The 14,859-nt window shown below is 35.4% G+C and overlaps 1 protein-coding gene and 1 pseudogene across 1 annotated transcript; one reads left to right on the plus strand and one right to left on the minus strand.

The window, feature by feature from the left end:
- The first annotated feature begins 3,448 nt into the window (after positions 1–3,448).
- Positions 3,449–9,134, plus strand: LOC140813726 (aspartic proteinase 36-like). The gene is made up of 12 exons (XM_073172388.1): positions 3,449–4,229; positions 4,357–4,477; positions 5,021–5,448; positions 5,555–5,711; positions 6,099–6,181; positions 6,274–6,370; positions 6,518–6,590; positions 6,656–6,862; positions 7,803–7,927; positions 8,089–8,190; positions 8,281–8,378; positions 8,672–9,134. The coding sequence occupies exons 1-12, from the start codon at positions 3,985–3,987 to the stop codon at positions 8,844–8,846; spliced, it is 1,911 nt and encodes a 636-aa protein (XP_073028489.1). The 5' UTR covers positions 3,449–3,984; the 3' UTR covers positions 8,847–9,134.
- Positions 9,135–10,263: 1,129 nt separating this feature from the next.
- On the minus strand, positions 10,264–13,529 carry LOC140813727 (uncharacterized; annotated as a pseudogene).
- Positions 13,530–14,859: the final 1,330 nt, after the last annotated feature.

Here is a 14,859-nt window from a genome sequence, read left to right on the forward strand (position 1 = left end):
GGAGTTTTCCTATCTGCTGTTAATTTCAATTTGACCCTCCAACTATGCTCCACACCCACTTCAATCATTTGTTTTTTCGTTTTTTTTTTATTAAAGTTTTTTTTTCAAGGCCTTTCTGTTTTTTTAATAAGGTTTAATTGTTAGAGTATGTCATGTGAGACCGTCTCACGGATCACAATCTGTGAGACGGGTCAACCCTACCCATATTTAAAATAAAAAATAATACTCTTAGCATAAAAAGTAATACTTTTTCATGGATTATCCAAATAAAGATCCGTCTCACATAATACGACCCGTGAGACCGTCTCACATAAGTTTTTGTCTAATTGTTAGAGAGAGTCTTACTACGGTCATAAATGTTCTTCAAGATATCAATAGATTAATCGATCTATCATATTTTTTAAAAAAAAAACTATGCATAGTAATCATGTGTTAGAAAAATTCAAACGTATTTATTTAATTCATAAAGATTCTACATTTGATCAGTTCTGAGATGTCTTCAAGTCTATTAGGATATCAAGTATTTTGCACATACTATGGTATTCGATAACTTTAAGTTACAGATTCTCAAGAATATATGCTTCATTGAGAAACTCTGTAACAATCTTGGTCCTGACCAGCTCAAAATGAATAATCAAGCTGCAACAATGAATGACAATCATCACAGATAACACAAGTGAAAAATCATATGAATACATGCTTTGATCACATTTATACTACATTTGGTAGCCAATTGCAAGAGATTCTTGAGCTTATGTAGCGTGGTGATGCTAAAAAAAGGAAACATATTACAAAAATCTGGATAAACAAAAGAAAAAGTCAAAGAGAACCAAATATGAAAAGGCAAAGAGCTCTGAAAAGAGTAGAAGGCAAGATGATGAAAATAGAAGAATGAGATGTGGTGGAAATTACGATCCAAGTCTTAAGAGACATATTTTTGTTTTGTAAGTGTAAAAGGTTTTAGTTTTCATGTACTTGTAACTATATCATTTCGTTTTCTCAATGAAATTCTTTTTCTTTAATTTTGTCTTTCATATTTAGCTATTTTTTTTTAATAAAAACAGTTGTATTTAGTCTTGCAGTTTGATTTTATCATAACCGAAAAAGAGATTATTGTTAAGTTTAAATTACATTAAGTTTTGGCAATAGCAAATTAACTTCGAGTTGTTTCAGGTCCAATTGTTAGTCTCATGTAATTATAGTACTCTATTCGCTGGACAAGCCAAGTCGCTCATACTCTATCAAAAGTTCAAGATGCAAATATTATCAAAATATTATCACTTGTATTTGTTTCTAACCGAACCATTCTATTGAATAAATTCTCATAGTTTGGTCATTCAAATCTAACCAGTCAGACAGTAACAGATCAAGATGGATCCAACAACTCAAGTGTTCAAGACTATCAGATAAATTGACTAGCACAGTATCCTTCAACTATAGATTGACTGGAATGTTTCTTAAAATATCAAAAGTCAATCAAATATTCAGAATCTAATAGTTGAATAACATTTAATGTTTCTTTGTTTTTACGGCTTTGACTCTTAGATTCTGAAAATTTGATCGACATTTGAATTGTATAATGAAAAGAGGTTGACAATATCAATCTATCGGAAGATGGTACAGATGATTGTTTATAAAAAAATTCTAATGCTGGAAGAATTTGGGTATAAATATATATATTCATTATTTCATAACCACGAAGAAATCATTATTTTCAAGCTTTCAAATTCTTCGATATTCAAGAGCTCGAGTACACTTATTCTTTTTAAGATATCAAGCACGAGCCTATTTATTCATATAACATCATCAATTATCAATTTATGATACCCTACCAAATCTAATCGTTTAAAGCTAACCGTTGGAAAGTTATTGCTTCTGGTGAACCGAGAGTACTTAAATAGCCTTAACTTATTGAGATATTACTAAAAGTTTCGATTTAAGCAGCGTGATAAGTCCTAGTCGAAGTAGGTTTGTACAAGAATTGTATAAATCAAAGTCTTTTAGTGAATTCGTATCTAATTGGAAGAATGTGTGACGTAAGAGTTGTTATCTCTCCATTTAAACTACACATTTACTAATCTAGCCATTTCCGAATTGAAATTCTTTTGGTGGTCCAGTTAAGTCTAGTTATTCAAGAAAAATTTCTAACAACTGATGTAACAATCATAGACCATTAGGCTAAACCAACATGAGCCCAGTCCATACCTATGTACCACTATTAGTCAAGGGTCGTTAGGATGACGGCTCATGCCCATGCACCGTACTTATATAATATCTCACCTCTGGGAAGTGATTTCTTTCGCATCTCCCAACACTTAAATCCAAGACCTCCAGGCTTAAGTACCTAGATTCCTAAAGTGTTGATATCAGTTGGGCTACGGCTCATGCTGTACCATTCTACCGACTAATGACCAGTAGTGGTGCATGGATATGGGTCGATACTCATGTTGGTTCGTCCAAATGACCTATAATCGATACAAAAAAAAAAAGCATTGAGCATTGATTAATATGTATATATGAATGAAGAGAATTTGTTTCCCTTGAGCGTTGATATCCAAACTGGGATAAATGCGATAAAAATATTTATAACTAATTAGGTAAAAATAATACAAATAAAGATCATGTTGATATGTTTTGACAAATATTTATTAACGAAAAAATAGCAGTCTATCATTCGATGAGCCGAATTTTTTAAGTTCAACTCATACCTAAAAAATTTCAAATATGACACTGACTAAGTGGTCTTGTGAAGCCAAAGTGTGTGCATGAGCAGTGAGGTGTCATGGTGAATCGTCCAAAGGATATGTGGATACATTTATATGTGTTGGGTTTGGCTCAATATTTTCCTCCGGCCCATTACCATAGCCTTTTCCCTTCCATCACATATGGGCTGTAGGGCTTTAATAAGATTCACTTCCTCTTATTAATAGCAGCAGCCGAGCATTTCCTCCTTCGGAAGAGAGTGAGCAGCGTGAGATTTATGAGAGAGGCAGTAGCTTGACAGTGCCGTTCTCGTCATTCTTCTTCCAAGCGTAGTGTTCTTTGCTAGGTGCTTGTGAGCTATTCTATTCATCTTCTCTTCTCCTTTTCTTCTCTATTTCTCAAGTGATATCAGAGAGTGGTGAGATTGGAAACTGTCCTCGTTCTTTGTGCGAGACAGTGTCGTTCCTACTGTGTCTAGAGTGATCGGTGTTTTGATCGGGAAACCTTTGTGATCTTCGCCTTAGTTCACTGTGTATTTGGAGAGGCCAAAATCAGTTCGTCTGAGCTCGATTTTTTATCCTAATACATTATTCTCTATTGTTTCTTGTTGTGGTTGAATTTGCAGGTTCGCCAGCGAGAAAACAGAAGATACGGCATCACCGGTGAGCACTCCTAACAATATGCATGATGTGTAACAGCCCAATCTTTTAAGAAATGCAAATTGTCGGGAAAAAAAATAAATTAAATCTTGATCATATTGTCATAATCTAACTTCTTTCAGACAAAAATACACATAAAAAACAAGAACTAGTTGTCTAAATGGAGCCGGAGAGCCTCCAAACTTTCTCGTATTAACGTAATATCGAAAATATGTCTTTTGTGAAACAGTATCACTGATTTATAATTCTTAGATATGTCGATACGATCCATGTCTATAACAAAAAAATTGAGTCGATCTAGTTTATATTTGTAGTAAAAAAAAAATATTTTTGAGATAATAATAAATTAATTAAGGTTGTTGGACAAGTCCCAAATCTTACAAACAAAGAAGCCCGTTCCACACATAAATGTCAGAAAAACCAAGAGCGCAAGCGCATGACCCCAAACAAAGCAACGTCAACCCCTCCCTTTCCACGCACACACACTCAGAGGGAAGAAGAGGGAGAGGAGCAGTAGCACTAGAGCCAACTCTGCATTTCTCGCCGTGATGCATGTTTTGGATCGATTCGCTATCGGTGCCTCTCCATAATACCAGATCCCTTCTAGTCAAGGGCGATTCCAATGGCAGGAGGAGCATCGTTCGTTCTCTTTCTCGCCTCCAGCATTCTATCCATGTTCTTTGTTCCTATTTCGTCAATCCCGAATTCGAAAAGTGATCGTGTTCGTAGTAATGCTACCACCATGTTTCTGCCTCTGTTTCTGCACAACAACCGGCGCGAGGTCAACGCATATCCCCAGCGCCATCTCCAGAACAGCTCCCACCGTACCGCCCGCATGTTTCTCCACGACGATCTCCTGCTTAACGGGTTGCTCCGTGATCTATGTCTTTGTTTTCTGGTTTGATGTGTACCTGATGAGTCATTTCTTGAATTGTTATCTGGTGGTTAGATGGGATCTGATTTTGAGTGTTTGATTTGTTTTGTGGGTTTGCAGGTATTACACGTCTCGCTTATGGATCGGGTCACCGCCCCAAATGTTTGCGCTTATTGTTGATACGGGCAGTACTGTTACTTATGTTCCCTGCGCCACTTGCGAGCAGTGTGGCAAGCATCAGGTCAATTTCTTCTTTCCGATTCGACTAAAAAGTGTTGGATTGAGGTTGAATATGTTCTTTACGTCACTGTATCACTTCTCATTCTGATTGATTACAATGCTACTCTCAATCATGATAAATGTAAAGCCTTTTTATATTATTAAATAAAGAAAATCGTTCAAGAGTCGAATGAATTTTGTGATTGTCACGTAATGAGCAAATTGCAATTGTTTTGCATTCAACTTAGCCAACTCGGAGAGATTGAAATTCAAGTGACTTTTTTTGTAATCACTGGTTATCTTCATTGAACTTGTATTTCCATTTTATAGTGATCACATTCTCGTTTTCAATTTTTTTTTGGATATTTGATAAATGTCATAAGTGGAAATGAATGCCTGAAACTCTCTCGCGACAAAATAACGGATGAATAAGTAACTAGAGAACTTAAGAGTGACATTTTTTGTCTTCTTCCAGTCGTCATATGCTTTGATGCCACTCATTTAATTATGTTGCATTTGTCGATTTAGTTGAATGATGCTGGTTTCAAATTTTTTAATTTAATAGGATCCAAAGTTTCAGCCTGATTTGTCGAGTACCTACCAACCAGTGAAGTGCAGTATTGATTGCCCCTGTGATAGTGACAGAAAGCAATGCACTTATGAAAGGCAATATGCAGAAATGAGTTCTAGCAGTGGGGTCCTTGGTGACGACATTGTGTCCTTTGGTAGTCAAAGTGAACTGGAACCCCAACGAGCTGTTTTTGGTTGCGAAAACATGGAAACGGGTGATCTTTACAGCCAACATGCTGATGGTATAATGGGTCTGGGCCGTGGAGATCTTAGTATCATGGATCAACTCGTTGACAAAGGTGTAATTAGTGATTCATTTTCTTTGTGCTATGGTGGAATGGATTTGGGTGGCGGTACAATGGTTCTTGGAGGAATTTCATCCCCTGCTGAAATGATTTTTACCCGTTCTGACCCTTTGCGCAGGTATGTTTAGGAAGATTTATGGTATAATGATGGAACGTTAGGCTCTTTCCTAACAAGTACACTTGATGCATCTCACGCATTTACTCTAGTTTCGGGATGGCAACAGTCCATATTACAATATCAAGCTGACGGAGATACATGTTGCCGGGAAAGCACTGCCTCTGCATCCCAAGACTTTTGATGGTAAACATGGAACTGTGCTGGATAGTGGCACAACTTATGCTTATCTTCCAGAATTTGCATTCCGAGCATTCAAAACAGCCGTAAGATATTTAATTTTTGGAGTTTTCCATTTATCTGTGGTTTTCCAGGAATTATGCTCTCTTAGGTTGTTGTACCATTTAGCTTTTCACATAATTTCCAGCTGTATTGAAACGCAAGTATCTGCTCTTCTTTGTTTCTTCCATTCTCACACAAAAGGCAGCTTGTTCTTGCCATTTTAAGGCTTGAAAAAGATCATATAGCTTTCTCCTATATGGAGTCTTGTGCTTAAAACACGTGCAATCACTTAAGATACCACGTTTGAAGCTGGGGATAAGATAGCATTTAAAAGCTCCCTTTTAACAATTAAACTTATCCCGACAACTGTTAGAAAAATCTTCATATTTCAGTTTTTCTCAGTGCTGATGTTTATCATTTTCGTCTTGTAGATCTTTAGGGAACTCAAGTCCCTTAAGCGAATACAAGGTCCTGATCCTAACTACAATGATATTTGCTTCTCAGGTGCTGGAAGGTAACATGATTATCATCATTGAGTCTTTAAAGAAATCAATACTTTCAGCACTTTTTTGTGTGGCCATTAATTGACTGCTAATTTTGTTTCAGTGATGCTTCACAACTCTCGAAATCATTTCCATCGGTTGAAATGGTATTTGGCAATGGACAGAAGCTATTGTTGTCCCCTGAGAACTACTTGTTTAGAGTAGGTGTTACCTTTCAAGTCTTTCCTTCGAGCATATACCAATCTATTTCAACCTGATGCATGTACATTTGTTTTTCTGCTTATTTGTGTCGCCAGTTCTATATAATAATATTTTCAGGGTCTTGTTTTATCAACTTTTCTGTCTAGCATTCGAAGATGCGTGGTTCATACTGCCTTGGGATTTTTCAGAACGGGAAGGACCCAACCACTCTTTTGGGGGGTAAGCTCGGTCTTTAAATGCTATGGTTTAATGCATGTATATTTGCTTATATTTACTGGTAATAGGTATTGTTGTCCGTAATACTCTTGTGACATATGACCGTGAGCATGAAAGGATTGGTTTCTGGAAAACCAATTGTTCAGAGTTATGGGAGAGGCTCAACATATCTTCTGTCCCTCCACCACTACCGCCAAGCTTGAATCTGACTAATTCCAGCATGGCTACATCTCCTACATTAGCTCCTAGTGAACCTCCACCATTTAAAGCCCCAGGTATAACAAATTACTGTGTTCTGCTTTCTGTTGCATGTCATGCTAACCTCTGCCGCTTGCAAACCTTTTCTGCTTAAGTTATAAATCTTAACAAGTTATGTGATTATTTTGTACTCTATTCAGACTTTCCTATTGTGCATGATCGAAGCTATATTATTAATAATGATGCTTGTTGTTGTCTTCTTCATCTTCTTCTTCTTTTGGAGAAGCAAAGGAATGTGAGAGCTGTCTGGCATGATTAGTTTCTCGAAGTCTAAGATAAACCATCGGAGACACCTTTTAGGGGAATGAGAGCTTACATGGTGAGTGCAAATACTTTAGCAGGATGTGATGATCAATGGTTAAATAGCAAAAAATGATTCATAAAAATGGGATGGATCATGGGTTCGAGCCCAAAAAGCCCAACAAAGTCAAGAGGATAAAAAAGTTGGAGACTGATCATCATTCCAAACCAATAATTTAGGTGTCTCAATTGAAATCCTGTAACTGTAATTATATTTAGAAACTTGTATACTTGCCTAAGTTGGCAACACCACACACTACACAGACTAATCAAAGAGACAAAAAGAATATTTTACATATAACAATCGCACAGAATCTCGTTTTTGCAGAAAATACTGTTATGAGAAAGACTAGGAGAGAGGGGAATCCGTTACAGTAAGAAAATATATGTAGTTTTCAAGTATTGAAGTCATTTTCTTTGTAAAAATAGACACGACTCCATTTGATTCGATTACAGGAGAAAACGATTCCTTATTTTTTCTTTAGACCAACATTTAAAAAAACCAGCAATTTTTAGCTGAAAACACTCTAATTATTTGGATGACTTCCTGTATCTGTACTGTTTCTAAGAATTTTTATTCTAGTATTCCTTTCAGCCAACTGGCACCAATGACACTAAGCATATTTTTGGCAATTTTACGCATATGTCTATTTGCAGGAGACATTAAAATAGGGCTAATAACGTTCTCTATACTGCTGAGTGTAAAGTACTCAGATTTGGAGCCTCACATCTCGGAACTCGCTCTGTACATTGCAAAAGAATTGGACGTTAATGCTTCTCAGGTACATCATTACAAATTGTTACAATCACCACGGAATTCAAAAATTGAAAATTAGTTTAATTTCTCATTGAAACCTGATATTTTGGTTACTCCTCTGTAATTTTTGCATGGTACAATGACTCTCGTCACATTGCTGTTCACTTCTGAGGTGAATCATTGCAGGTTCAGTTGATGAATTTTACTTCAAGAGAGAATGATACACTCCTAAGATGGGCCATTGCTCCAGCAGAATTTTCTGATTATATCTCAAATAGTACTGCAATGGTAAACTTTGTTGAACTGTGGATTCCCTTGTCTAAATCTTCGTTTTAAGTGGCTCAAAGACATTTACAGCTGTATTTTTCTTTTTACCAGGATATTATTTCCAGGTTGATTGAAAACCGCTTTCATCTTCCTGACAGCTTTGGAAGTTTCAAATTGTTTGAATGGAACATTGAGCCCCCACAAAAACGGTAAACCAAAATATGATTCCTTTGTGTCCCTGTACTTGGTAGACTTGTTTTTTTCTCGTAATTATTTTAAATTCATAAAAGATGATTTTGAGCATTCTATCTAGAGCAATGTCAATCATGAATATAAATTCAAAAAAGTGACGGGATAGTTGATTCATGGTGATTTTTGGTACGGAAACTTCTTCCAATTCTCAAAAGTGTCCAGTCTCAAAAGCTAATGACGTTACAAATCTGCCATAAACTTGAAAAACACTATAATAAACTCAGCAGTTGATTTTTCTACAACAATGCAGTACATGGTGGCAGCAACATTACTTGGTAGTAGTCTCGTTTTCTGTAATCATGGGAATTGGAATTTTGGTGTCTGGGGCGTGGTTTATGTGGAGGAGAGAGCGATCTACCAATCCATACAAGCCAGTTGAGTCTATTGCAGCCGAGCAAGAACTACAGCCTTTGCAGAACTCCTGAAGTTTACTTGACTTTTGTGGTCATGTATTAGCCTAGCATGTGTTGTCTGCTGTTAGTTTCTGCCACTGTCGTATCAATGGAGTCCTTACACTGATATGCCACCTTGAAACGTCCCACACTTGTAACTAGCTTATCCAGTATACGCCTGTCTGTGTGAATAGCAGAAATTCTCGGCCTGTCTGTGTGAATAGCAGAAATTCTCGGCTAACTTGAGTATCTCTGCTTCATATTTTCCATTTTCATGATATAGCTAGTATTCTCATTTTTACATGGAAATCCATCCTTGCTGGTTGCTACAAAATGTGAGTCAGTTAGTTGAGTCAGGAGTCAGGACTTACCTTTATGATGATATGGTCAGTTTAAAAATTATAAAAGTGGCTTTACATTTTATAACAGTGGCTGTACATTTTTTTTTTTTCAAATCCTAAAAAACGAAAATTATTTTTTGTTCTAGTAATTTGAGATCTAATACAAAGATGACAATGAGTTGGGTCTACTAGAGTTCGAGACTCGACCCCTTAAAACGTTGAAGGACTCGTGCTTGTTAGAACTTAAACTCAAACCAACCCGACCTATACTCGAAATTTAACATGTTGGATTCGTTATATCCGTAATATAGTTATATTTTTATTCTATTTTGACATCTTTAATTTTTAATTAATAAAGCCATAACAAAAAATATACAAAGTAGTTGAAGTTAAAATCTTTATTACAAAATCAATTAAATTAAATTAATTAGTCAACATATTATTCTTACGATTCTGTTTTATTGTCAAACATTATAGGATATACTGATATATTTTTTATATTGAATTTTTACCTATTAATAATAATAAAAAATTATATAAAACTTATTAAATGATATAGTTTGTTATATTAATTATAAAAGTACTAAAGTACAATCATATATTTATCATTTATATCGTTTTTGTAATATTACCTCTATATATATATATATATATAATATTAAAATCCTAAACGGTCAGTAATAAGACTTGTATCTGTCAGAATCCAAAATTCAGGACCCGTACTTAACCCGATGCCATCACAAGTTGGACCTGTTCAAGCTACAGGAAAAAAAAACATACATTCTACTGCCTGAACAAGTAAAGTTGATTTATTCAGGGCCTTGGTATTCAGCCACTGTCCACGAGTTCAAATTCTAACAGCCTCAACCCACACTACCTATCGATTTTAAGTTCTACTTTGCAGCGGAAATACACGGTTTTTTCATTCGCTCTTCTATATTTAATCAAATTGACGTTTATCTCTATTATACATTATGTTTCGATCTGAGTAACAAACAATACGTGTTAATTACTCGAAACATATACACGTTCGACCAATGTAAATTTGATGTAGTACCTAAACTTATTGATCATTTAACGATAGAGAGAGAGAGAGAGGGTGGGGGTGGTTAGTATACAATTTAAAACATAGTTCACATGAAATCGCTTACTTCTGTTATACATAACTTCCATTAGTATAGCTAGAATTGGTAACACAATGTAGGAATAAGAGTGAAAAAAAACTTCACAAAGAAGTAAAACAGGAAGCATTAAATTTCATTCCCGATTATGCCCGAACCTCCTCAGGCTTTTATACGAACCACAAAAGAACCTGAAAATTACAGAGAAGGATTAAGAGCAAAGATTTTAGCCTGTTTTATGATGTCGTGAAGTTGTTCCTATGATTTATAGTTTCTCTAAAACTTGAGCTCTCAGAGACTACTGGATTTTTACTATTTAATGTCTAGAAGAAACATATTGCTCTACCATGCAAGATTTATGACAGCAAGACTTATGACAGATGAATGTGCTTGATTACGAAATCGGGTCGTCTAGTGCCTCAAAAAACCGCTATTTTCGTGACTTACATTCTACAATAAGGTGGATAGACCCTCAAAAAGGCAAAAGCAGACAAAATCAAGCCACCTCACAAAATAAATAGTGAAGTTAAAGATAATCTAAGATGCATGTCTAGCAATTAGTCATTATTTTAAAAATATTGATAAATTGTTGGCTACCGTAAATGGCAGTATAAAAATGACAAAATGCCAATTTTAGTCATGTATGTGTTGAGGTATACCATTTTTAGTTTTGTTAAATCAATTATAGCAATATAACTAAGTTATGATGATCAACTTTACTCCTCCTCGTCAAAATCATGTAATTAATGGACTAATTTCAATGTTATTTTTTTTATAATTACTTTGCTAAACACATGTACACGTTACGAGAGATTTTCTTAACAACGTAGTTATAAAAAATCAACATAATACTAGCTGTTTAATCACACGATTTAGATGAGAATGACTAAAATTGATCGTTGGTATATAGTTAAATGGCTACAATTGATTCAATAAAAGATATATGACTAACATGATTATAAATGATTCAATAAAAGATATATAACTAAAAATATCAAACATCAATATATATAGCGCTAAAATTGATAAACATACCAAGAAAATGAAGGTAGTGATTGTGTGTTTCTCAATTAATAATACAGTGCAGATAAAAGAAGGCCAGGAAAATCTTTAATAGTTAAAGATAGTTTAATATTATTGATTTTTTTTCCTACCAAGATCATTTATTATATGTCATATCGTATACATTCAATATATAAATAAAAATAAAATTCTGGTTGTCGGGATTACAAATTCGTGAACAATTGTGTGAAATGCTCGAGATCGGCGATAATCGAGTTAGAGTCGAACAACTCATGAACCAGTTCTATTCATCTCAGTACCCTAAATTCAAAAGTCAATGGAAGAAACTCGGTTCCTACAATCTATTTTAGCTTTTGAAGTACCAAAAGTAGTAGTTAAAAAGCAGGTACTGCAAAACATGTGTAAGTTTTGACCAATACGATTTCCAACATGTATGTGAGACAACCAAAGTAAGTTTAACCACCTTTCCTTCAAATTACCGTTTTGAAACATTGAATAAGATAGAGAATGGAGTGACAAAGGCTACCACCTTATTTATTGATACATGTTTTTTTTTTATGAAAAGTGAATTTGTGATGATGATGCCTTTGAACTTGAAAATTTTAAAAAAAAAAGTCTCCATAATTATTTTGCTCTATCATTTATCTTTCACTATTCCTTTTACTTTAATACATCCCAAAATGCAACAAAAATTAAAAAACAGAAAATAAAAAATAAACACTTACATGCTGGAAGGTTGGATATATCAGCCGAAACTGCACAAGGTATGCCCAAGTTTGAAAGTGCTCCCCTTATTATTCCACGAGGAAAGTAAAGATGCATGCCGGTAGCTTGAGCTTCCTTGTTGTCTGCCATTGCTGAAGGATCTTGAATAGAACCAGCCGTTTCTACCGACAGGTCAATTGACATATGTGCAAGCCACCGAAACTGATTATCTTGTAATACAAAAGTTCCCTGCAAGGAAAACATAATCGGTCACACACATCATGTGAAATTATCTCACTAGTTCCTTCAGATTCTCATACGCACTATGTGATTTGTCTTTAAGTTATCAATCTGCTTCTTGAATAGTTCAGACCAAAAGTCTTTGCAAATGAACTTGATAGCCTCCAGATGATCCGTGAACCTTGGTCGATCCATTGTGTATCTGGCACAAAACCAGATGAGATTAAATGAGAGTCTTACTCAATACATGAAAAGTAACACCAAATATCATGTGAATTGAAGATTCTGCAGCAAGATGAAAATTTTTCTCATGTAAATTGTTTAATCTTTGTAAGAACTGGCACTGATAGGATCAAAATATAGGCAATGACTGAGAAGTTGGCCTTAACTCCACTATAATTTTGTTCGTAGCATTTCACTTTTAAAGCCAAAAGATAGTTTGCATTAACAAGCTATAAGTGAATTCAGCTTGTCGAAAACACCTAAGCTGCCACCAATTTCTCATACAAGGTTACCCAACTCCTTTCAAACTATCAGCTTCCACCATCAATCAAATTAGTCAAATCATGGAGGAATGATAACCTTTTTCTAGCGAAGAAGCTTTCAATACAAAAACTACGCTAGGTTCACTACAAAAATAAATAAACAAGATTCTGCTTGTTTATGGAGAAAAATGTAACAACAGCATGTCACATTCAATTCAGAAAACTCTACCTATAGCTTCCATTACAAAGATTTCTCCAAGACCCTCGATCACTGCTTGCGTTTAATTATTAGAGACGGAAAAACCTCTACTGGTTCATTCAATCGATAATCACAGACATGCGACTAACAAATTTTACAATTTCCCATTTTGCATTAATAACCAAGCATCTAATCCGACATCAATTTCAAGGGATATGTATCTATCTAGCTCACTAAATAATCACAAAAATAACAACGAAACTGCAATCGATAAAAATGCATATCAGATAACAATACATGCAGAAACAAACCTCTCAGACAGTTGGTGGCCACCCTGAAAGCCAATGGCTTCTATCCTTCGAGCGGCTAGCTCGGGCTTGTTGGCATAGAAGCCATTGCAATACGAGGAGACGATTTCCGTGAGCAGAAGCAACTTTCCGACACTTCCCTTACCATAATGTTCCTCTTGCCATGTCTGATTGCGAAGAATAGGCAGGGTAACTGTAATTGGGGATCTACAAGGGTTTTGATTAGGAGATCAATTCAAATCGGAATCTCTGTATCAGAGAACCGATCGGTTTTCTCGTTCACGTGGTTCGGTTCAATTTCTTTTCTTCTTAGCTAAAAAAATGAGGCTGGGTTTGGTTGTAGGATAAAATAAACTAATGATTAGTAAGTAAATGATAAAGAAATGATTGTTGTATAAATGTAATGTATGTTAGTATGTTTGGTAAGATTTTTAAGTATAGGATAATTTTGAATTTTTTGATGAAATGACAAAATTGCCCTTCTTCTTTTATTTTTCTTCTTCCACTCCGATGGCGGCGGTCCGACGGCGGCTGTGCAGTGGTCCGTGAAGGCTGTGCGGTGGCGTCCGGCGAATTTCCGACGAGGGCGGCGACGGCGGTCCGGCGAGAGCGGCGGCGGCGGTCCGACAGCCGAGGTGGTTCAATAGCGGTGAAGGAAGAAGGGATAAAATAGAAAAGAGAGTAGGAATAGAGGAGGGATTAATAATCTTTCGAATGAAGGAGATATTATTTAATCACACATAATACCACCTAATCACTTGTAGGAGGGATTGAGCTGGATAAATAAAAATTGTACCAAACGCAGGATAAAGTGTGATAAAATAATCAATCTTACCTAATCCTATCTACCAAACGCAGCCTTAAAGTTATACTTTTAGTTTGTCTGATTTTGGATTTTTATCTTGTAATTTGTCAAAATTTATAGTGGTACTAGGATTTTTTTTTTGTTTTTGTCATATATCATATCACTAAATCCATCGAATATGGTTGATTTGACATTGATTTTTTCCTTGACGAGAATTAAACTTATTTTACTTAAATTAAAATTCATCTGATAAAAAAAAAAGAAATATAGAAAAAAAAAACTGTCGGTTTTTTTATTATTATGTGTAGTTTAATATGTGTAATATAAACTTTATTCTTATCACATTAACCTCGTATTAGAGTATGAGTGAGTCTCATGTGAGACCGTTTCACGGATCATAATATGTGAGACGGGTCAACCCTACCCATATTCACAATAAAAAGTAATACTCTTAGCATAAAAAATAATACTTTTTCATGGGTGACCCAAATAGGAGACCCGTCTCACAATTACGACCTATTACGCGGGAATCAACTGTCCATCGGATTCTTTGATACAAAGAAATCAAATTTCAAATAGCCCCGTAACTTCGGGAGAAGGGGTGTAGATACGAATCGAGCAAGAAGGGGGGGAAAACTAGTAAAGAAAAATTATACAATTTCATATGTGGAAATTCCGTCAAGATCCCTTCGTTAGTTGGGGGAAGAATCCGGGCTTTTTTTTGGTTCAACGAATTATAGATAACCCACGCCATACTCCCAGGAAAAGCTCGAACGACCTTTAAACATAAAGGGTACCTGTACCCGAAACCGACACAGG

The sequence above is a fragment of the Primulina eburnea genome, chromosome 15 (assembly GCF_022965805.1).
Source record: "Primulina eburnea isolate SZY01 chromosome 15, ASM2296580v1, whole genome shotgun sequence".
NCBI classification, from domain to species: domain Eukaryota; kingdom Viridiplantae; phylum Streptophyta; class Magnoliopsida; order Lamiales; family Gesneriaceae; genus Primulina; species Primulina eburnea.